A 23,706-nucleotide genomic window follows, 5' to 3' on the forward strand; every position below is an offset into this window, starting at 1 on the left:
ACATGGTTTTTCTTTGAGGCATGCATTTGGTGAGAGGGAGAGAGGGAAGAAGGGTAAGAGAGGGGAGGGAGGTAGATACCTGTTTCTCTTATAATGCCATTAATCCTCTTGGTTTAGGACCCCCGCCCTTATTACCTCATTTAACCTTAATACTTCCTAAAAGCCCTATCTCATGATACAGTCACATGAAGGGTTACAGAACAGCTTCAGTAGATGAATTTTGGGGGCACACAGTCCAGTGCATAGCAGCATTGTAAGATACTATGTAACTCAGCCTTTTAAACCCTTGATCAGGATAGAGCTTTATTTCTAGGACAATCATACCACTGACCTGCTGTTCTTTTTATATTCTCTATCCAGGTGGTTGGTGTTAACCATCCAGTCAGTAGCTCAGGCAGGAAAGCTGGGCTTCATCCCGGACTCAGCTGCCTTCCCTCTGCATTACCAGGTGCTGTTGCTGACGGCTCTTAATTCTTCGTTTCTGTCTCCCATCTTCATTTATTTTTCACTTTCATCTCTGTTCTTGAAAATATCTCTTACCTGACCTTCTTGTTTCCAGTTGTTCTTCCTTTGGCCGCGTCACTCACTGTCCTGAAACAAACTTCATGTTAAATATCTAAACTCCTCAAGAGTGGTGTGCAGGGCCCTCAGAAGTTTAGCCTGTGTCCACATCTCTAGCCTTGTCACCTCTGTCTTTCCTTTTCCTTCAGCCCCAGCCCAGGCGTCAGTACCTACTGGCAGTGCTCAGGAGGGACTGTGCGCTCCTGCCTCTGTGTGGGGAGCAGTTGTCACTCCTGCCCTAACTCCCGCCTGTTCTTTAGGACTCTGTTCAGGGGTCTCTGCCTCCAGGAAGCTTTCCCTTTCCCTTCAGTTTGATGACATCCGTCTTTTTTCTTCTTATATTTTAAGTGTCTGTTTACTTGTTTTTTGTCCCATTCACTTGGTGCCTGAATTCCCAGACTGTGTCCTCACTACCACCCAGCAGCATGCCACGCCAGTCCTGTCAGTGCCCCGTGAGTTGTTGCATCAGTAAATAACAGAATCTGAGTTCTTTTCTAACCCTGTGACCCCCTTGCCGTGTTCGACTTGGGCAGGTATTGTATCTTCCCATTTTGTAAAGGGAGGACAAGACTATTCAATCAGTATTTGAATTATGTTGTAAAGGCAAGGTTCCTTGATACTTGATTTATTTTTCTTGATTTTGGAAGCAGAAAGAATTGATAAATTCTGTTATTATTCAGGGAATTCGGAGAGATTTAAATGTCAACTGGAAAAGAAAGATTTTGTTCACGAGTGCTTTTTTGATCAAGCCTGTAAAAATGAGGGAGAAGTTCTAACGAACAGATGCTAAGAAGAGCTGCCTGTTTTCTGTTGGATGACTGCATGATGTTGGTGGGTAGTGGGACATTTCTGTGCTTTTGGAGCAATGGTTCGGTAACCTTACCCTGGAATGTGAATCCTGACCTCAAGCGTCAGTTTTGCTGTCATGGCCAATTGACTTTACTGCAAACTACCTGCAGGTTACTGCAGTCTTGCATTTGTCTGCTGACTTCAGGTGGTGCTGAGGCAGCTATGAAGGAGACGAATGCTAAATTTAAATGCAATGACAGATGCTGGGTGACTTTGACAAGCTGCAAACTGTTGCAGCAAGCTCTTTTAATGGTGTACTCCTTTTACAGTCAGAGTTGTTTAAGATAACTAGGAAATTGTATGCATTTGGGGCAGTGTCGCTTAGTAGAGTTATTTTTAGCATGAGACATATTTTCACTCTTTAGTTGCCATATACCCTGCATTGGGCAGAATGATTTGTTTTGTGTTTCAAACACTGATTCTCTACTACACAAAAGCTGTGCCTACATATTACCAGTACAACTTGTTGAAAAGTAAAATGATTTGTTAATTAATCCATTTTTGCTTCTAAAAGAAACCAAAGAAGCTGTCTGATTTTTACCCTTGGTTGCAAACTAGTGTTATTAACCAGTTTTTGGAGAGTCATATGCTTACAGCTAAAATCTTTAGAGATTTATAGAGGATTTGGCAACTCTGCCATTACATTGAAGTTCTGCCGGCAGCGTAAAGTCCTTAAATTAAAAATGCTTTTTAAAATTTGATTTTTTCCTAAGCTAATAGATACATAAGTAGGATTGCCAGAGAAAATAATGGATGCCTGGCTAAATTTGAATTTCAGAAAATCAACAAGTTAGTGTTTAGTATACCCCCACGTACGGCATGGGATGTACTTATGCTAAAAATTTATTCATTTATCTGAATTTCGGATTTAACTAGGCATCTTATATTTTTATTTGCTAAATCTGGCCGCCTTATATTGACACAAATTTTTAAAAGCTCAGAAGAAATGCAGTTCAAAATAAGTTTCTCCTAATGTCCTCCAGCTCTCTACATTCCAGTGTGTCTTTGGAAAGCTTACAGAAATAGTCTATGCTTTTATAAACATGCACGAATTAGTTTTACTTACACCCACATCTTCCCCCCCTTCTTTTATATAAAAACTAGCAACTTAATACATTGCCCTGCTCATTCTTTTTTCCTATAACAATGTGGAAAATAAGGGATAGTGTCATCAAGTGAGTGGGCGTTTTGAAGTCGGGTAGAGTTGGATTCAAATCTAAGTTCTCGGACTTACTAGCTCTTTGACCTTGGGTAAGACCTCAGCCTCTTCCTTTCCTCTGTTGTCTTATCTGGAAAATGAAGAGAATAATGTGCCAGGCAGTGGAGGATACTGTGGAGAGCAAGGTGGTCAGGGTCGCTGCTTCCCTGATGTAATGTGTGTAACTGCAGTCTCATAGCACTGTGGTGCCACATAGGGACTGAACTCACGGAGCCATTGTTGGTGCGCCTTGTAGTTCTGAGTGCCCTGACCATGGGAACAGACAGCAGTGATATGGCTGCAAGCGGAACACATGAACAGCAGCTAGAGGGGCTGCTGTATGGAAGCCAGTATTTTTTGTAGTATTGGAATATGCTGTGTTGAGGGATTTAGTACATTGAAATATAATAGCCATGTTTTTAAATATACTTTAATTTAATTAATATAAGGAAGCTTAATTTTTTTCTTGGGGATTTTACTGAAAATCCTGCATTTTAATAGTGATTTGTTTAAACATACATGGGCATTATATAAATGGTGAATATTATTGCTCTTTCTTTGATGTACCTACCCGTAGTTTCTAAAATACTCAATTCTGTGGGGAGGGTATAGCTCAGTGGTAGAGCGCCTGCTTAGCATGCATGAGGTCCTGGGTTCAATCCCTAGTACCTCTATTGAAAATAAACAAACAAACAAACCTAATTACCTCCCTCACAAAAAAACATAAATACATGAAATACTTAATTCTGACTTGTTCCTGCCTTTCTGCGGAGAGTTGGCTGTGTTGAATTGTCTATACCAGTCCATTTCAGACTTCATCACTCTGGGTCCCTATTTCTTTAGTTTCTCCTGTGTGGAGCAAGGTCTACACAATTTCGAACTTGGATAGAGGAAAAAGAACGTAGGGTGAATCTTCCTTCTCTCGAGGGGCAGCAGATTGTAGAAGTTAAATTAATTGACTCTGGAGCCAGAATATCCGGGTTCAAGTTTAAGCTTCATTAACTACTAGTGGGGCAAGTTACCCAACTTTTTGGTGCCTCAGTTTCCACACTTGTACAGTGTGGAGATTGTGTTAAAGGACTTAATTGGATAACATGCTTTGAAGGGTGCAGAGTTTGAACGTAGTAGATGCTGAGTGGTTGCTGTTACACCACTGCTTCTGCCCCAGGATTATTACCCTTCTCTTTGTTACTATATCCGTGTCTTATTTCTTCTCTTTACTGCCCGTGTGATTCATCACTGCTAGCATGAATTGCCCAGAAAAATCCAGACAGCATTCTTCTCACATGTATTGAGCTTTCTTCACATCTTACCCATTGGCCACAACCCACTATTATCCCCCAGGTGCCCTTCTGTCTTCATAGTGTTCAGGCGGGTGAAGGGGGAAGGGTGTTTGATGGTGGGGTGGTGGGAGGGCGACAAGGAGAGTTCATGTCTGCAGTTTGATGGGGATGGACGCCATCCCTCCATCTCAGAAAGTCTGTGATTACACATGAGTTTCACACTTAGATCTGAGTACTCGGTGTAGGGGTATAGGTCATAGAAAGGAGCAGTTTTTTTTTTTTTTTTAACCTCTTGTCTCTGTCATGGTTACTAATGGTGAAGTCGGAAGAGCCAGGTATTTTAGAGGCATCAGAGCAGGGATGACAAACTGAAACTATTTTTTTTATCAGTGAAATTCAGAGGAATGGAGCTCTCATCTGGGAATTAATATCACTGACTTGTAGCTAAATTAAGCATTTTTTCTTAAACCTTTATGAAAAGGGTTTCTCTGGGAAAAATAAAAAAGTAATTCTGGTTCTGCATAACTGACTTGTAGGTGAACTTTTGGATGACAGTGTTCTTCTCAGTTGGGAACTGCTTACTCTGTACTTTCTCTGCAGACTCCTCATAAATCAGTGGGCGTCTAAATCCATGGGCTGCCCCCCTCTCCACATCATGAATACCGTGTATCTTTCTGAGTTAATTTTTCACGGGGGGAAGAGGGTAGTACTAAATTTTATTGTGTATACCAAGTGCTTATGCATATGATTTTATCCTTTCAAAGCTCTATGACTATCATTCATTTGTAATTAGAGATTGGCAAGTTCGGAAAAGGTAGATAAGTGACTTAACAAGGGCATATAGCTAATAAGTGGTCAAACAGATTTTTCCCTTTGGTCATCAGATGCCCTGATTCAGGCTTTTTCATTGCTATCATGCATCCTCTTGGGTGGTTTGATTAAATATGTCTTTGTAGACCTTGGGTTTCCTTATATTGGGGTTTCTTTCTTACTATTTTTTGTCAGAAGTTAATAGTTTTTTGAGGGGGGACCTAATAGTATGCTATTTCATGAAGGATTATTATATTCTCCTTGTAAATAAGAATAAAAAAGATGACTAGTTTACTCCTAAGGTCTCCCTGTACTTTTTGTACTCCTTGCAGAACGTGCAGTGCCTGGCTTTGGAATGCTAATCTATATGGACTCAGTAGTGATCCTATATATATATTTTAGAATTAGGAGTTTTGCAGTGAGCTAGAAATTGGTATGTATTATTTATTTCATTTATCATAACCCAATGAGTAAATGTGCTTTCTAGGAAAGTAAGGTTTAGAGGATAGGCCCCTTGCTCAAGGCCACACCACTCATGAGGTTTCAGTTCCAGGCTAGAGCCAGTGCCCTCTTTCCTTGACAACAGGGCACTTTTTAAAACAAGTACCAGTAGTCGAGCTATCTGACTGCAGTGGAGTCGATGTTTTAAATCATGTATTCTAAACTGGGTTAAGGAAAATCAATAGGTACTGTTCTCAGTAATTACACAGAGCTAATTGCAGGCGTTGACGATCTGTGCATCTGCTCATACACATCACATACTTTCTCTTTTCCCAAATGCATTCTCAAAGAGATTACAGGGGGCAACTTGTTCCTTCTTGGAGAAACCCCCTGTCTCATCTTCCACATGAGCAGTGAGGATCTCTGGCCATCCATTACTTTTTTTCTTTTGAAGGAGTGACTGACTGACTTCCTGATGACTCAGGGTTTTCTGCAAGGCGAAGGATCGATGTGACTGGGAGTCAGTTGTGCAGAATTGTTGGACAGCAAAGATTAAAGATGGGTTAGTGATGTGGATATTGTCAGTGGGGATCTGCATCCAGTACTTCAAAGAGTCCAAATGAGTATTACCAGAGAGAGATGAGATCTCTGTGAGTTGAAGGAACTGAGAAGGTTTTTGTGAGAGGGGAAAAAAGAGAATGTTATAGACAGGAGGGTATTTTGACTAGTTTAAAAAAAATGTTTTTTTCCCTTTCTCTCTTTTTTTTTAAATGGAGTTACTGGAGATTGAACCAGGACTCGTGCATGCTAAGCATGCACTCTACCACTGAGCTGTACCCTCCCCCAAATCTTTTTAACATTGTGCTCTCTTTTATTCAGTTTTTTGTTCATGATTTACTATATTATCTTGCGTTGATTCACTTACTGCTTGAATGTCATAGTATGTGTCTGTATTGTCTTCCCATTTAAGGCTGTGAGCTTTCAAGGGCAGAGTCATATCTTCAACTTTCTACATTCTAATGTTTTTGCCTACAGAATTTCTCATGCAGAGCCAAGTAAATCCTTCCTTTGTGGGTAAGGATCTGTACGTGAATCCAAGGTTATAGTGGTCTGTGTTGAGAAGCTTTTACAGAAATATTTTGGATACTTATACCGTTCTATTTAAAACAGTTTTTATGCCTTCTGCCTTATTACGTGACTGTTACCTGAAAATATGAGATAATTTTGAATAATCCTAAAATGATTACTTTTTTTTGCCTGTAAGGAAAACTGTGTCATGTCAACAAGATTTTATTGTCAAAGAGAATTTAGTTTTAGAATATAATTTTAAAGTTCTATTAAACCATTCCATTTTCTTTCTCCCTAGAGTTCCGTTGTAGTTGCTGTTGATAATCACTGTAGAGAACACTGAACTTTGGAAAAAATGTTAGAAACTGTAGGTAAGACCTATTTTTTCCTATTTTTATAATAATTGAAACTCCTTCCACTGGGATCTTTGAAATGTAGTATATTCTACATATCAGGATTCTATCTATAGTAATTTAGTTTGAAAAATTTAATCCACTAACATTGTAGTAGGATAATGTGTTTCTATATTTGGATGGTTTCCTGTGAAGTGTTACAGAAAACATGTCATTTACAGGCAAAAGTTAAAAGCATATGAAGTATTCTACCAGTTACGGGTCTTAAAAAAGCTTAATGTAAACTCAGTTCTGATTTATGAACGCAGTTCCAGTTAATATTTGTTTCTGAATAGCTCCAGAAAGTTTAACAGTATTTTTAATACTGAAAGATCATTGCCTAGCTCTTATTTTTACTTTTTTTGAGCTTTGCTTTTAAGTTGATAAAAGTGTTAGTAACGAGCACTGACTGCAGCAAAATTGACTGACAGTTTAAGGCAGTTTAATTTCGGCATGAGATAATTTAGGTTGAAATATCCAAATTTTCTAGGCTCATGGGTTAATCTTTTCTTCACTCTGCTCTCTAGAGAAACTAGTTTATAGAACCAGTTTCATGTGTGTCAGGTATGGTCTGCCCAGCTGTCCCCCGTCTGACACTGCAGTCCTCACCTTTTCCAGGGAACTCTTTGCGATTGGAAGGTGTCTGGATTTCACTGTGGTGCCTTGATGATCATTACGGGTGCCTTGACCCCTGCAGGCTTTGAGGGGGGAGGGGTGGGTGGCTGGAAAGGAGAAGGAGCTGTTTTCGTGGTCCTGGGGATCATTACTGTGACTTTTGTTCGTGGTGGTAGGCCCGTGATGACAATGCATGGGTGTGTGTTTCTTTCATCACCTCTTTTGTACTGAGGGTCCCATACCACAAAGGCGGTAGTCCACACAGCAGAGTTCCTCATGAGAAAGTGGATGCAAAGGGGGAATACAGAATTATTTAAACCATTACCTTCTAATCATTATTCTGTAGGTTATTACTGAGCTGTACATCTTTCAAGAACCGACATGGGAATTGACGCTAGAGTTGTATTCTGAGATACCGTGGGAAGTACGACCCAGAATAAAGTTCTCATGCATATCTTTTTTATGATTTGCGTTAAAAATTCTGCATAAGAGTGAATATTGTTTAAATTTGTGTTTGTGTGTGAACTCATGGTCAGCATTAAATCATGTCTTACTATTTTAATTAAGGGAAACTGTCTCTGCATAATTCTACATTTGGTGCTGAAGAAAGTGTCTCTGGTGATAATTCTCTCTCTTTTCTGATTGCAGTGATATGGCAAATATATTTTAATGGAAACACTTCTTACCATCATGCATCTTTTAGGACATGTATCTGAATGGTTGCTATATTAAAAAAAAGCAAATTTGGCTTCCCTTATAAGTAAGGGAGAGAAGGAGAGAGAGTGAGTTTTGAGGAGACGTTTTTAACAATTATTTGTGGTAGAAACTCACTCACTGGTGGAAGCGTGCATGCAAGATGCTAGGATTACTAGGGGTAAACTTATGGAAAATACTGACTTTTGCCTCTTTGTGCCTGATACAAGGTGATTAGTAAATTTTTGACTTGTATTAGTTTTATGCATACATATGTACATATGCTGTTTAATTTGGGGATAAGGCATTTAAAGTACTAGAAATTGTGCTTTTGAAGGGATATGCATTATTCTGACATATTTTCAAGTAAATTCACAAGTACACAGTGCTTTGCCTCTTAATGTGAATTTGTCACATGTTGGATGTTATAACTCATCAGTGGCATTATTCACCTCTGCATATTAGCTAAATTTCTAATTTTTCTTGTATGTAAAATTTTTAAGTGAAAATAACAGCATTTGCAAGGTCACAGAAAGTGCAGTTTTCATTAGTTTTTATACAAGAGCTGAAATAGCTGGTATTGGACTCAAATATACCTCATCTGAGTGTCCGTACTATACAATTAGTTGCATGTAGCATACACTATAACCAGTTCCCTGCTTCCAAAGAAACTTTCTTACTAGAGACTTCAGGGTTTGAAGGCTATATTTATAGTGATACATGTCCCTCCTTTTTTCCTGTGTCAGTTTCGAGCTCTTGAAAGGAATAGTTGTAGGATCTCTCTAAGCGTGGTTTGATACCTGTCTTTTGACTCCTGTTATTGACTAATGCTGCTCTTTGGTTTAGATAAAAATCGGGCCCTGCAGGCAGCAGAGCGCTTGCAAGCCAAGCTCCGGGAGCGCGGGGATGTAGCCAATGAAGACAGACTGAACCTTCTCAAGTCAGTGCTGCAGAGCCCGCTCTTCAGTCAGATTCTGAACCTTCAGACTTCTGTACAGCAGCTGAAAGACCAGGTAGGCTGTGAAGCGCCCAAAGCAGGCCTCCGTGGCGTGGCGTGCATCTTGTGAAAGTCTTGTGTTTTTTTCTGAAAGGCTGATGTTTGTATGTGTTAATGGATCATTAATGAAGTCATTTAAACCTCCAAATGAGACGTTCAGATTCACTGTGGCTCCTCCACCCAAACCCCCAGTTATTTTTGCAGTGGTTGTTGCTGTATATTGTAGATGGATGACATTGTGTTGACAGCTGTGTGGATGCAGAAGGATGAGTTCCTACAGGAGAAGAGCATGATAAAAATATGTTTAGGGTGGATGGCTGTAACCTTGGTTTCCATCATCACTAAGACTCATTGTTCGTGTGATCTTGCTCATTCCGATTCAGGCATTTAGTGCACTTACAAGGTTTCAGATGAGCCTGGATTTGCATGTGTAATCATGTGTGTGAGGAAGGGAAATCACCTCTGTTTTGACAGTAAGGGGAATAATTACATTGTCATCAGTTAGAGGAATTGCAGTTCTCACTTCTTAAAAGAGTGTAAGTAGCAATTGCTCCCATGACAGCATCAGATGGTGATAAACATTAGAACTTCTAACTGTAAGTGTTTTATTTCTGTAAAAACTATGAGCATTAAAAAGCCCTAGGGTTTATATTAAAATTGAAACATATCACGATGACAGAATGAAAACTGGAGTCAGATGTTCTTTGAACTTACCTAATTTAATCACTATTTCTCAGATTTTTAAGAAATATTTTTGAAGTGGTTTTTATTCTCACAAGGTTTGAAGTCAAGATCATTATGCCTTCCTTCCGAATTAATTCTGATTCTGCTGTTTTTAGCATTAGTCTAATGGTTATGGATGACTTGCTAGCAAATATTCTACCTTAAAAGTTTAAACTGAGACCTGAAGTCTAGTTTCTTAATTCAGTGAAAGTACAGCTTCAGTTAAAAAAAAAAAAAAAGTGCCGAATGCAAAAAGAACAAATAGAAGCAATAGAGAAGGAATTTGTTTAATGTCACATAGCTTCTTAATCTAGGTATTTTGGAAGTCAAAAAAAGTAAGTAAATAAATCAAGAAGAATCTTTAAAACATTTTTTTCTCAAGAGGATTTCTACTTAATGATTTTAAAAGTCATAATCCTGAATTAAGGAGAAGAGGTATATTTCGTGTATGTAGCTATGTTTGTTTCCTTTGTAAATTATTAAGATTTTCTGACTTCAAATACTCATTTTCAGAATGGACTGGCAAGCTTTTGGAGAAACCAGTAACATGAATATAAGCATAATTACGGTGTGGAGAATTATCTGGTTTTACAGAGAGTGTGAAGATGTTGAACAGACGTCTTCTCCCCTAATTGTATCATGTGGAATATGATTAGAATGAGAGGAAAAGTTGACGAAAGTACTAGTAAGTATGTTAGGAAATAGACCAACGAGGTAACTGTCAAAATCTCCCTTCCAGCCAGCCGCACGGAAGAGAGTAGCGTTTGTACTTAGCACACCTGCTAAAAGCAGGGGAGACATGGGCCTGCTTGTTGATGGGCTTGTTTTATTATTTCCAAATCGAAGTAGGAAGTGGGCTCTGGAACTGTTTGGGTCCCACGTGATTCAGCTGAAATTTCCTTGGAAATTACTGAGCACAGTATTATCGAGCCTCATAGTCTGCGAACTATGTACAGTGTGATCTTACTCTGTTCATGACAGACCCTAATGTACGCTTGAACAGCATGGGTTTGAACCATGCAGGTCCACTTACACATGGATTTTTTTTTTTTCAGTAACTGCATCTGTGTACCATAGATGTGTTTTCTCTTCCTTATGATTTTCTCAGTAACGCTTTGTTTTCTCTGGCTTACTTTATTGTGAGAACACAGCATGTGATATATATGACCATACAGAATATGTGCTAATCGACTGTTTATGTTATCAGTAAGACTTCTGGTGCACAGTAGGCTATCAGTAGTTAAGTTGTAGGGGAGTCAGAAGTTACCCTTGAATTTTGGACTGCACAGGGGTCGGCACCCCTAACCCCTGTGTTGTTCAAGGGTCAACTGAATTTCAAGACTAAGTAAGCCGTGATGTTTGTGAGTTAGGTAGGCATGTCTTAACATACCTTTGGACTTCTGGCTCATTGGTCACCTCTTCAAATACTGAAAAGGACCAAGGAATCCCTCTGTTCTCCCCTCTGCTTGTTACAGTGGCTTAGAGAGTAGAGCCAGGACTAGAGCTCGGGTTTCTTGGCTCCCAAGGCACAGCCCTCTCCCTTATTCGAGTCTGCGGCTTGCCTTACATCTTCCTGCCACCCCCAAGGGTAGAAAATTAGTCCCTAGATTCCAAGGGTTTAATGTCGCTTGAAACCACTGATAACTTCCCACGGTTTTTGTGACTCTGCACTTTACTCTCCTTTCTTTGCCAAGTCAGTTTCATTTATTTATTGAACCACTTTGTTTTCCTCAGATGACTAGAGAACATTTTCAAAAACTTGTATTATTTTGTTTTAAAGTTTAAACATAAATATTCTAGACATTAACCACGTTAGATTTAAATTACCAACTGCTAATTTATTATTATTCGTAATTTAATATTGAAGTAATGCACCTAAGGAGTGAACATTGTGCTTTTAATCCAGTAGCTACACACTTATGATTAATGGTCAACTTCTGTTTGTTGTCTTCTACCTAAATTATGTTTTCAAATGTATAATTCTGTATGCACAATGGGAGCACTTACTGTCTCATTTTTAGTATTACTGGAAAGTTTGACCCCTTCGATTTTCCTCTGCCATCATTCTGTGTTTTAAAAAGCAAAGTCAGTGAATAACTGAAAAGTGCAAGGTACATGTAGCATATTGGGAGCATAATCATACTGTTACATTAATGACAGATGTTGACATGCCATGTTGAATTAACCCCACTGTTTTTTCCCCCAGATCCTTCTCATTACCTGTATTCAATAATGTTTAATTTTTCCACTTTGCTTCTTCAGTATTAAGACTGCCCTTAGAAATCAAACTATTTCCCTTCGGCAAATTAAACACTTGACAGGTGTGTAACTGAGAGGGCAAAAAAGCCTTGTCCTGAAGGGATTGTGCTATTTAAATATTGTCAAAAATATTAACAGGTCTGAGAGTATAATTGATGCCTCTGTTTAACTCTGCCACATTGTGTATTGTTCTAACCGCCAGCTAAAAGGATGTGTGCTATTAAACCTGAATAATCTCTAATAGCTGCAGTTCATTTCCCATTGCATGATACCTGTTTAAGTGAAGAGAGAGAGGAAGAAAAAAAAGGAACCGTGACTTTGTGTCAGTGATTTGTCAAATGCAAATTCTCAAGTAGTGTCCTCACTGTCACCTAGTCATCACAACTAATAACTGCAGGGCTTAATGCATATTCATGACAGAAATCCAGCTATTGTGGAGGAAATAAACACGTTAGCAGTTTAATAATAGAAACGTGTCAGCCATGAGGATATTGGATTTGCATATTTACTCTGTGACGTTTCTTCAGTCCAGTATAGGTGGATGCTTCTCTCCTGGTTACTTAATTACCTTGCCTTCTGAATTGACTATGGGCACTAAATTAAATGTCCCTTTTACTCTGAGTAATTTGTAGGAAAGCTACAAATTAAAATTAGAAATTTAGGACTAATACTTAATAATTGTCATTGCCATGATTTTTTAAAAAGCTGTGGCTACAGAGGCCAATTCTAAGATTGAAAAAAATGTGGTTGTACAGGTTACAAAAGCTGCTAATATAGAAAACCAGCCTCAGAGCACAGAATATTTTGGAGGTTTCTCCTTGTCAGTGATTTCCAGCCCTTTTGGAGTGTGTTGTCATTCTAGTTTGATACTTCCAGGTTCCTGATTCATTCACCTTTCTCCCAGAATAGTGTTGGCCTACATGCATATCATCTCAATGCATGATGTATATGTACACAGAAGTAAGCCAGATTTTTCTAATTTTTTTCTTTGGAAATTTTATGACATCTCTTGAAGTAATTGGAGAGGTGCTGACTTAACATAGAATCAGTGTAGAAAATTAGTGCTCAGTGTTGATCAGAATAATTCAGTCCTTTTTCAGTTTTATTCTTACAAAATATGGTCTTCATGGTATAAAATTGTGGTTTTATGTTTCTGTGTTTCTGAGTTTTATCATATTCCAAAAAGAATTTGGAACAATTCCTGAAGGCAAAACACATTGACTAATGAATGATTCAAAGGTAAATCTAAACAAAGACCAAATAAAAATATTAGAGAACTAGACAAACTAAGATCTTGGGTTGCTAAAATTAAGTATATAATTTTATTACTACTTCCCAGGACAAAGGCGGAAAAGAACTAGAGAATTATCTATTGCTCAGTGTGAGACATCAGTGAACCAGATTTTCCTTTGGCAATGGGAGGGTTAGCTCATGGATGTTTTTATAGAAAGCTGACAGTCATTTATTAGTAAAGCTTTGTTAAACATCTAAAATAAATAAAAATAACAGTGAATAAGTAAGATGGAATGTCTCACTATCTGGAGGAGAAGATAGAACATATATATTTTAACATAATTAAATAGAAAAACAAGAAGGTGAGTGGTATAAGACAGACAGAAACATTTTAGGTAGTGGAAACAGTGTTTATAAGGGTTTAGAGCAGTTCTCAAATGGTGGTCATTTTACATTCTCTCTCTCTTCAGGGGACATTTAGCAATATCTAGAGACACTTCTTTTTTATTCTTAATTTTAGTAATTTGAGTTTTTTTTTTTCTTGTTTGGTCTGGCTAAAGGTTTGTCAATTTTGTTGATTTTATAAAAAGCACCAACTTTTGGTCTTGTTGATTCTCTTTGTTGGTTTTCTGTTCTGTATTTCATTCATCTCCCCTCTAATTTTTATTGTTAAAAAAAAAAAAGCAAGTAGAAGGAAACAAAGATTAGAGACACTTTTGATTGTCACACCTTGTGGGTGGTGGGGTGAAATGCTGCTGGTGTGTAATGAGTAGAGTACAGCATAGCCCCTCACAACAGAGCTGATGGGTTTATAATGTATGCAGTGCTGAGGTGGAGAAACCCTGATTCAGAATCACATACAGTCACATATTATCAGAGAAATGGAATATGTGTAGGCTATTGGCAAGAGAGGAAACTTTGGAGCCAGATTGTGAAGAATTTATTAAGGTAAGGCTTTATGGTTTTTTTGCAGTATCTTTGCTGTTTTACATTATTTTAGTATCTTTGCTCTTCTGCATCGAATTTTGTTTTATCAAGTTTAAATTGTATTAACTTTATCTTTTAACCATTCTATTAAATACAATATTTCACCAGTCATTTTATTTATTTATTTTTATTTCTCCACATTTAAAAAGTTGTAGTAAAAAACACACAACATAAAACTAAGGTAAAGGTTTTTGTGACATTTTGAAAGTTAAGACCTTCAGTTGTAATTGTAAAATACATGAATTGTTCTTCAGAGGACTGTTTCTTTCATCCTTCTAAGAATGAAATATGCTAAAAATGCACACTACTTTACTGATGGCTTTCCTGCCAAAGAGTACATAAGGTAACGTACCCTGTGTATTCTTTTTTCTGATGCTCTGTCTTAAAACAGGAGCAAACTGTATAGAATCTAGAGAAACACGTAGTCAGTGTGTACCTCCAAGGGACACTGATGGAAGCAGAGGTGGTAGACGGGCACCACGGCCCTTGGGCTTGCCTGGAGAGCCACTCGTCTATAGGAACATACTTGTAAAATGGCTAAGTCGAGTTTACAGCCAAAGTGTTCACCTATGCTGTTTTTCAGCGGTAACATCAGCAGCTCTGACAGTTTCTTACATTTATATTTTTTTGATTGATGGGAATTGAGAATTTTGATAACTGAGAACTTTGCTCTGTTTTGACTTTGGTAGTCAGAAAGATGCTGTTTTGTGCAGTTCATGTCTCAAAGAGCAGAAAGGCCTGTTTCCTCAGCTTTATTTTATTACTTTATAAATGACAGAAACATAACCCCTCTGTCTATGGTTTCTAATTCGAGACTGAAATGAAGATGATTCATCTGTAGGCTTGCTATCAGTAGAGGGGAAGTGACTGCGGTCTCCCAAGAATGCCTAAATTGAATTATGACTTGGTGTGGGGGAAGGGGAACAGAGAGAAAGAAAATATGCCTTGACCCCTTTAACAGGAATTATCTAAAAATCGAATGGAATTCTTCTCAGTTGATGTTGCTTGTGAAAATGAAAAATATTTTCCTTACTTCTGAAATGGTTTTGCTTTTATGATAGAGCATTGCAGCCGCCTAACAGGAAAGTGTCTGTTTCTTGAGACTTTAACGTACGTTATCTAGAAGTTAAAAGAGGAGTTGATTCTCATGTTTTTACATTTACCATAAAGTTTATTTACTGTAGGAATTTCAAATACTTTATTTTTGGTACAATAACAGCTTTTAAATGTTTGTTCCTTTAACTAAAAGTTTGTAAATATAGAGTCTTTGAAGGGACTAAAATTCTTGTTTTATCCTGGGCAAGAAGGCACTGTTCAAGCTTTTTATACAGTGCTGGATTAAAATGCAACACCATCTTGCTATTGGGTATGCATGTGTGTCTAAAACAGCAAATGGTGCTAATTGTATGGTGTTTTTGTGACAAAGTTAAATGGTCTTTGGAGAAGAGGGAAAAAATGTGAATTTTACTGGGTATAATCTAAATCAGTTTTTTAACCCAAGAGCTTCGAAGAGTAGAGGAGTGATTTACATTTGAAGTATAGCAGCAGCAACCACAAGAACAGTTGCTTTTAGGAAGCCCTTGTGCGCTGTGGACTTGTCTCATTTAACCAGTCCATCAGCTCTTTGACGTGGGTTTTATCCCTATTTTGTCCAGTGAGGAAACTGGGGCTTAGAGAGGTTATGGAACTTACCCTGGACTGTTGATTGGTAGATTTAGGGGAAGAATCTAGGTCTCTTTGACCCTGAACCCAGTGCTTTTTAAACTTTTATTGCTAAATCCTTACCTCTCTAATAGAAAGAAACAAGTAAGTTGAAAAAACAGTTAATGGCATTTCTAAAGAGAAGTACATTGAAACTAAACCTTTTGTGAATTCAAATTCATTAAGAATTGCCATTTCCCTTGAATTATCCCTCCAAATTTTAATCTGAGGGCCTTTTTAATATAAACCAGAACTTTCATTCTGCTTTTATTTATAACTATGCTAGGTTTTAAAGTAAATGAACTAGTAAACTTACGGTGAAAAGGAATATGAAAACGAATATATGTATGTTCATGTGTGACTGAAACATTATGCTGTACACCAGAAATTGACACAACATTGTAAACTGACTATACTTAAATAAAATATATATAATACAAAAACAATTTTTTTAAACAAATAAAAGAATAAAATAAATGAACTGAGTACAGATGATGTGAGATGGAGAGGCAATATGGCCAAGTAACATCAGTCTCCATGTGCCCGTTTCCATATATTTATACTTGTCTGAGGTTTGGTTCTATTTTAATTTGTCTCTAAGCAGACTGTGAACAGTGAATCAATTTTATCTCCTGGAAATATGGGACTTATAAAAACAACACTGCAAAAATTCTAACGTGTCGTTTGTCTAAATTTTCAGTTTCTAAATTTCTTTGTCTTGGCATTTTAAATAGATAAATTTACTTAATTTGGAGACCTTTACCCCTTTGATGAAGAAAATTTCAGTATACTGTGGTAAGAGTATTATTTTTGGTCAAGCTACATTCTCTAAAATTTTTCCCTTGCAAGTTTTGTTAAGAAAGCACAGAAGTGTTGAGATTTAAATAAAGGAAAGACATTCTGCAAATACACATCAACACACATGCCTAGACTGTGGTGTCTGTGCTGCGCTCCACTTGCCATTTGTTCTTAACAGGCGTGAAAAGGAGTTTTAGAATTCATTGTGTTTCAGGTTTGTTTGGTGTCCATTTACTACTTTTGGGATAAAATCCATGCCATGTTCACCTTTGAATACCTTGTCCCAGACATGACACTTAACTCAGACTCAAGAAATGATTGCTTAATTAACAAGAATGTTCTTGAATATTCAGGACTGTTATGGATTAGTCATTTATGTTTTCTTGCCAAAGAACTAATTTTTAACATAAATAAATTAGCCAAATAACTGAAGTTACTTTGAAGATGCCTCATTTTTTTCCTAGTAGCTGTATTGAATAGGTGTGTCACTCATCCTCCATCATCATCATAGTGATTAACGTGTATAAAGCTCTTACTGTGTGCCAGGAGCTGTTCCACTATAGTTAACCTGCCTCATCATTACAGCAGCACTGTAAAGTAGAAGATGATGTTTTCCTCATTTTGCATAGGGGAGATGGAGGTGCAGAGAGGTTAAGTGGTGGAGTTAGTATTTGGATGCAGGCAGGCTGGCTCCAGACCCCAGGTCTTGATCATAGAGCTCTGTCATTTTTGTTTGTCTGTCTCACTGTCCTCGTAAACAATATAATGAACACAATTTAAGGATTTCCTGGTGATTTTGAGGGTTTCGTTTTGATTATGTGATCTCAAATGCTGGCAGTGTTGTCTAGTTTGGAGACAGACACAATCCAGACTTGTATTCTGGCACTGATATTTATAAGTAAGTGATCTTAAACATGACTTTATTTCTTAAAATGAAAAAATACATATTTTCCAAGCCTCTTATTTTTCCTCCTGTAGTTATAAAATGGGAACTAACTAACAGGAATCTAAAAACTCTTAAGGCATAAGCCCAATGCTTACCAAGCATTCAGTAAATATCAGTTTCCTGCTTCTTGCTTCCTCCTTCTATTGGAATTTAATATTCTAAGGCAGCAATTCTTAAACAGTTTGGTCTAATGACCTCATTACATTCTTAAAAATGATTAAGGACCTCAAAGAAGCTTTTGTTTTTGTGGTTTTATCCATCAATACTTATCAGAAATGAAAATTGAGAAGTATTATAAATATTTATCAATTAATGCATTTTAAAATAGCAGTAATAAGCCCCTTAAATTTAAAAACTAGTGAAAAGAGTAGCATTGGTTTACATTTTTGTACATGTCTTTAATGTGGCTCAGTAGAAGACAGCGATTCTCATATCTGCTTCTGCATTAGATGTGTTTGGATTTGGTGTTTTAGTTGATGTATATGAGAAAATGTGCTCTCACGCAAATACGTACCTGGAAAAGGGGAGGAGTGTATATGGCCTTTTCAGATAATTGTAGGTATTCTCTGTTAGGGCATCAGAAGTCTGGGTAGTTTCTTAAAGGTTAGCTACAATGTGGAATGTGAAACCAAAACAATGAACATTTTCTACTCTATTACAGTAAAATCTATCTTGTGCTTTGAATTTTTACTTTTTTTACCCATGCATAATTTTATATTACTTTAGTCATCTGGAAAATTTGAAAAATAGAAAAATTACATTTCACATTTCATTGTGTAGTATCAGAAAATTACAGTTGCTAATAACACTTGCTAACGTCACTTCTGATCTTATCAAGAGAGCCTTTAAATTATGGAATAGTGTCAAGCTCAGGGTGACAGATGCAAGTTTTCTTAAATTCTGATTTTTACTTGAAAGCTTAAAATTTATACTCCTGGCAACAATTACTGTCAGTTGTTTTCCTTGAATTCACTGGCATACTTTGTTTATTTTTGAGAAATTGTCTACCATATACCCACGTCTGAATAACCATTTTTTGGTTTTAAGTCATTTTTTTCAAGTAATATGGTGCCCATGTAAAAAGAAGCCAAGTCTAGCTTACAACTCCAACAGTAGTGCCTTTCTTCTGCCATTTGTATTGTTCTTACAGCAGAAGTATTTTATGTTTACTTACCCTTTTTGAAACACAGAATATTAAAAAGATGTACATGCAAGAGTCAAGATTGAATAAAACTAATAATTTTTACTGCTTCTTTTGAACTTTTATGTGATTCAGAGGTAGGGAAATAGACTTGTTCTTACTGGCAGGAACTGAAAATAATTTGTTGCCTTTTTTTTTTTTTACAGCCTCCGCCAATAAAAATAGTAAAAAATAAAGATACTATCAAAAAAGATCAAACAAGTATGGAAAAGAAACCATTGTTTTTGAAATTAATGGAAACTAACTGCAATGTCAGTGGAAACTCAGGGGATAGTTTAAAGAATCCTGTTATAGTTTATTTTTGTAAAACCTAATTTTTTAATGGTAAACTTAAAATTTATTTTATAACAGTAATGAAAAACATTTAAAACAAAATTATGACTTTTAAATTCAAGTTATTTTCCAGTCTTTACCCAAGTGTTCATATATATTTTTAGGAAATTGTTGGGGGGGAATCTGAATATTTCTGTGTAAGAGTATTTCTAAAGATTTTAGTGAAACTTAGACCGTCTTTTAAAATTTAGTTTACAACATACACATGGAGTACTCTGCATTACGCTTCCTGAACATTTTTAGTGCAGTATGCCCTTCGGATTGGTTATAATAAATATCTTTTATGATGTAATTTCAAAAATAAAATTTTCATAGACGCAGTTTTGAGTGAAAACTAGAACAGTATAAAATAGCATGATGCTTGCCACATGGCCATTCCCTTAAGTGGACAGCCTGCATCAGGGTCCAGAGCTTACACTTTGTACTTGATCTTGCCATTTAATAGGCTACAGCAGTAAGCATTCCTTTGGGTAGATTATTGATCATTGATCATCCATATGTGCCTTCCCAAATATCAAAAGGGACAAGACAGGAGTCTTAAGTTCTCTCTAATTCATTTCTTTCTTTAGGCTCTAGTGTTTCTTGAGTTTCCTGGTTGATAGTTTTTAGTACAGGGGAATTTTAAAAACAAATATGCCACTGAAACTTTGTACTTTTATCTCCATCGAGGCAGATGCAGAAAATTTACATTTTCATTACTCAGAAGGACTCCTTAACCATTCTTGGTTTAAGTAATTAATTTCTAAACTAAGTACCCTTATCTTTTATAATTTACCAGCCAATAATAGTCCGTGGAAACTTTAAGGATATCTACAAATGATAATGTGAGTTCTAGACCGCTGCTTAGTTTGCTATTCAGGAATTCATAGCTATAAAAGAAAAGCATTCTATTTCAGTAGATGGATGAACTAAGCGTGGTGGGCTAGTTTTATGGTATGTCTAACATACCAATGGTTATGGAAGGCACTTTGTCTCTTTAATTATTGTCCCATTAGCTGGAGCCCAGTGTTTTGGGTGTTTCAGGTGCTGTTGAGTATTTGAATGAATGAAAGGAAGGTCTCCTAGAAAATGTAAAATTATCCTTATTCCATCTGAAAATGCCCCCCCATAACTTGCTGCTCCCCTTTGTATCTTGTTTATTAGTTCAAGAGCTATGAGCTACTTTATGTCCAAAATAGTCTCGTCACATTAAGCTAATCCGCTTTGAACATGCAACTCAATTTCTTTAATTAGCTTTAAAAATAAGGGTCATTAAATCAGAGTGCCACCATCAATTACTGTGCCAGGGTTTGCCTGTTCAATAATGCATCAGAGTTGTGCTGTACTCAGTATTTCACTGAAAGATTTATGGAAAAGGAGGCCTCTCTTGGTTCCAAACTTGAAATGGAGTTCTATTATGTGTAAAAATTTTTTTCCTATGATTGCTGCCATTTTAGGTGCTGTATTTCATTGAATACTCTCAGCATCCTAACCCTTTTTACAGTTCATATTTTGGATCAGTTCCAGAGAATGTTTTACAGCATTTTTGTAAATTCACAAGAAAATAAGCACTTTTCTTGCTCTGCAAGAAGAAAAGACAAGGTGCAGATTAAAAAAAAAAACCAATCCGCATTTCTATGTGGTGCACCTGTTCTGGCAAATTCCCCGGAGAGTGCCTTACCTCTTGTTTTTCATTCTGTGAGGAATAACAAACAAACAAAAATTGTGAAATTGAGCTAGCAATATATGTTTCAAAATTTGTTTAAAATCTAGCAAAAATGGAGTTGCGAAAGCAATGGTCATTTTTCTTTCTTAATTTAAGGTAGTACGTAATTTAACTTCTAAATGATAGAAAAATAATATTCAAATGTGCGTAAGCATTTGGGTCATTTTATTCTCATTGCTATGAAATGAATTCAGAATAAGTCAAAATAACAGGGCCACAAATCAGGTTTGGATAATCTATATGGAAATGGTTTAGGAAATTCAGTTTCATCCTGAACAATAATTTTTGTAGATAGTTTTACATGTACTTCTGGAAAGACTGATGTTAGCTGTTAAAATAGAACTAATAATGTTAACTTCCTTTTTTAGTAAACAACCCGAAAGAGATGAATAAAACAAAGGAAGTCCATATTTCAGTTGTTGATAGCAGTTTTAGTTAAGTGAGTCTACATATTTGAAAATTTTCTATGGTTCTAAGCTTAAGTGCATAGACCATATTTATATGGTCAAAATATTTAAGACGTTGATCTTTTGGAGTATTTTTGGAGTGACATTAATAATTAAAGAATAGGTATTATTATTGAAGAAAGATAAAAAAAACAGCTTATAAACATCTTACAGTTATGTCAGCCTTGTACCAGAATGGGTCAAAATAGTTCAGTGTAAAAGTATAAGAGAACCTAATGATTATCTTTTCTCCTTGGAATTTAACGTCAACTAAATGATTACAAGTTTTAAAAGTTAATAATCTTTGAGGAAGAAGAATCTAGATGTGTTAAGGAGGAAAACACATTTGCTGAGGATTCATCTTGATTGAGCACTTGTTAGGGGATTTTTTCTGGGAATGGAAACTAACTGGTTGAATCCATATCAAGCCTGTAGGGGTCATCTGTCACAGTAATAGACTTAGCTTCATCTTCAGATAGCGATTCTTTATTTTTCTTCATTTAATGTGAATGCTTGATATTTGAACTTCATAATCAGAATTTCTGTCAGAGAAGACTTAGCTTGATACATAGAGGCTGTTCCTACCATCTACTTTCTTTAAGAGAAGTGTATTTTTAATATCATTCATTGGTGTACCCTTAGGTTCTCTTGCTCTGACTGTATCAGTTATTTTGTAAACTTTAAGCAAAATTAAGAAAAAACACACGGTCAGTGGAAAAGGATTTCCCAAGGGAAAAGGGAAACGCTCAAAGATTTTTCTCAAATTAAATTACCTAAATTAAGACATAGAAAGTTTCCACACTCCATAATGCTCTCTTCCTCCCCTCAGTCAGTCCTGACCACCCCCAAAGGAATCACTGTTTTTTTCCCAGCCTATTTGAGATATAATTGACATACGATATTATGTAAATTTAAGATGTACAACGTGAAATTTGATACATGTATACATTGTGAAATGATTACCAAAGTAAGGCTAGTTAACACTTCTGTCCCCTCGCATAATTAAACTTTTAAGTATGTGTGCAGTGAAAACAGTTAAAATCTACTCTCTCAGCAGCTCTCAAGTATGCAGTACAGTATTGTTAACTAGAGTCACCATGCCGTACGTTGGCTTCCCAGAATTTATTCATCTTATAACTGAAAGTTTGTTTCCTTTGACCAGCATCTCCCGCTTGCTGCCAAGTCCCTGGCAACCACCAGTCTACTCTTCGTCTCTATGAGTTTGGCCTTTTTAGATTCCATATGTATGTCAGATAACACACAATTTTGACTTTGATCCCATAGGTTAGTATTTGAATTTTGTATAGATGCGGTCTAAGTATATATTTGCCTGCGTACCTGGCATCTTTGTCTTTGCTCTGTCAGTGAAATTCATTTATGTTGTGTTATGTAGTAGCAGTTCTCATTTTCACTGTATGAATATAATAGAATATATTTGACCTTTTTATTGTAATTTTTTTCCAGTTTTTGGCTATATTGTAAATAAAACTGCCATGAAAGTTCTAATACATGTCTTTTGATGTTCATAAAGTGTGCATTTCTCTTGGATATTTATTTAAGAGTGAAATTTCTGAGTCTTAAGGTATATATATTCAACATTCGTAGATTCTGCCAAACTGTTTCCCAAAGCAGTTGTAGGTCTATGCTCTCACTATATTGTATGAAAATTCTCCTTCCTCCACATCATTGCTTGTGCTTAGTACTGTCAGCTTTAATTGTCTGTCTTTCTTTTTTTTTTCCCCTCCTTATTTTAGCCACTCTGGGGGTATATTGTAGAGTCAATATGATTCTTTTAATTTGCATTTTCCTGAGGACAAATGATACTGAGTACCTTTTCATATGCTCATTGGTCATTTGGATGTCCTCCTCTGTGGAGTTCCCCTTAAGTCTTTTGCCTATTTTTCTATTGTTTTGTCAGCCTTTTTTCTTATTGATTGGTAGGAGTTTATTATATTGGTAAGAGTTTATTATATGCTATGAATATAACTTTTTTCTTTTTTATATTCTTTTCCTTTATGCTTTATTACAGGATATTAAATATAGTTCCCTGTGCCCTACAGTAGGACCATGTTGTTTATCTATTTTATATATAGTAGTTTGTGTTTGCTGATTCCAAACTCCTAATTTATCCCTCCCCTAACCTATTTCCCCTTTGGTAACCAAGTTTGTTTTCTAGTGTATGGGTCTGTATTTGTTTTGTAAATAAGTTCATTTGTATCGTATTTTAGATTTCACATGCAAGTGATATCATATGATACTTGTCTTTTTCTTTCTGACTTCACTTAGTATAATAGTCTCTAGGTCCATAAATATTGCTGCAAATGGCATTATTGCATTCTTTTTAATGGCTGAATAGTCTTCACTGTGTGTGTGTGTGTGTGTGTGTGTGTGTGTGTGTGTGTGTGTGTGCATACACACACACATACATACATGCTACATCTTTATCCATTTATCTGTCGATGGACAT

General features: G+C 36.5%; 1 protein-coding gene across 4 annotated transcripts in view; it reads left to right on the forward strand.

The window, feature by feature from the left end:
- Positions 1–23,706, forward strand: part of MPDZ (multiple PDZ domain crumbs cell polarity complex component) — a 149,373-nt gene that overhangs the window by 19,080 nt on the left and 106,587 nt on the right. For all 4 annotated transcript variants that reach the window (XM_072959426.1, XM_072959427.1, XM_072959425.1 and 1 more), the window contains 2 exons: positions 6,509–6,581; positions 8,757–8,923. In XM_072959426.1, the coding sequence (XP_072815527.1) occupies positions 6,566–6,581; positions 8,757–8,923 (183 nt within the window). In that variant the 5' untranslated portion in view covers positions 6,509–6,565. The remainder of the gene's footprint in view (positions 1–6,508; positions 6,582–8,756; positions 8,924–23,706) is intronic.

Source organism: Vicugna pacos, chromosome 4, assembly GCF_048564905.1.
Source record: "Vicugna pacos chromosome 4, VicPac4, whole genome shotgun sequence".
Taxonomy (NCBI): Eukaryota; Metazoa; Chordata; class Mammalia; order Artiodactyla; family Camelidae; genus Vicugna; species Vicugna pacos.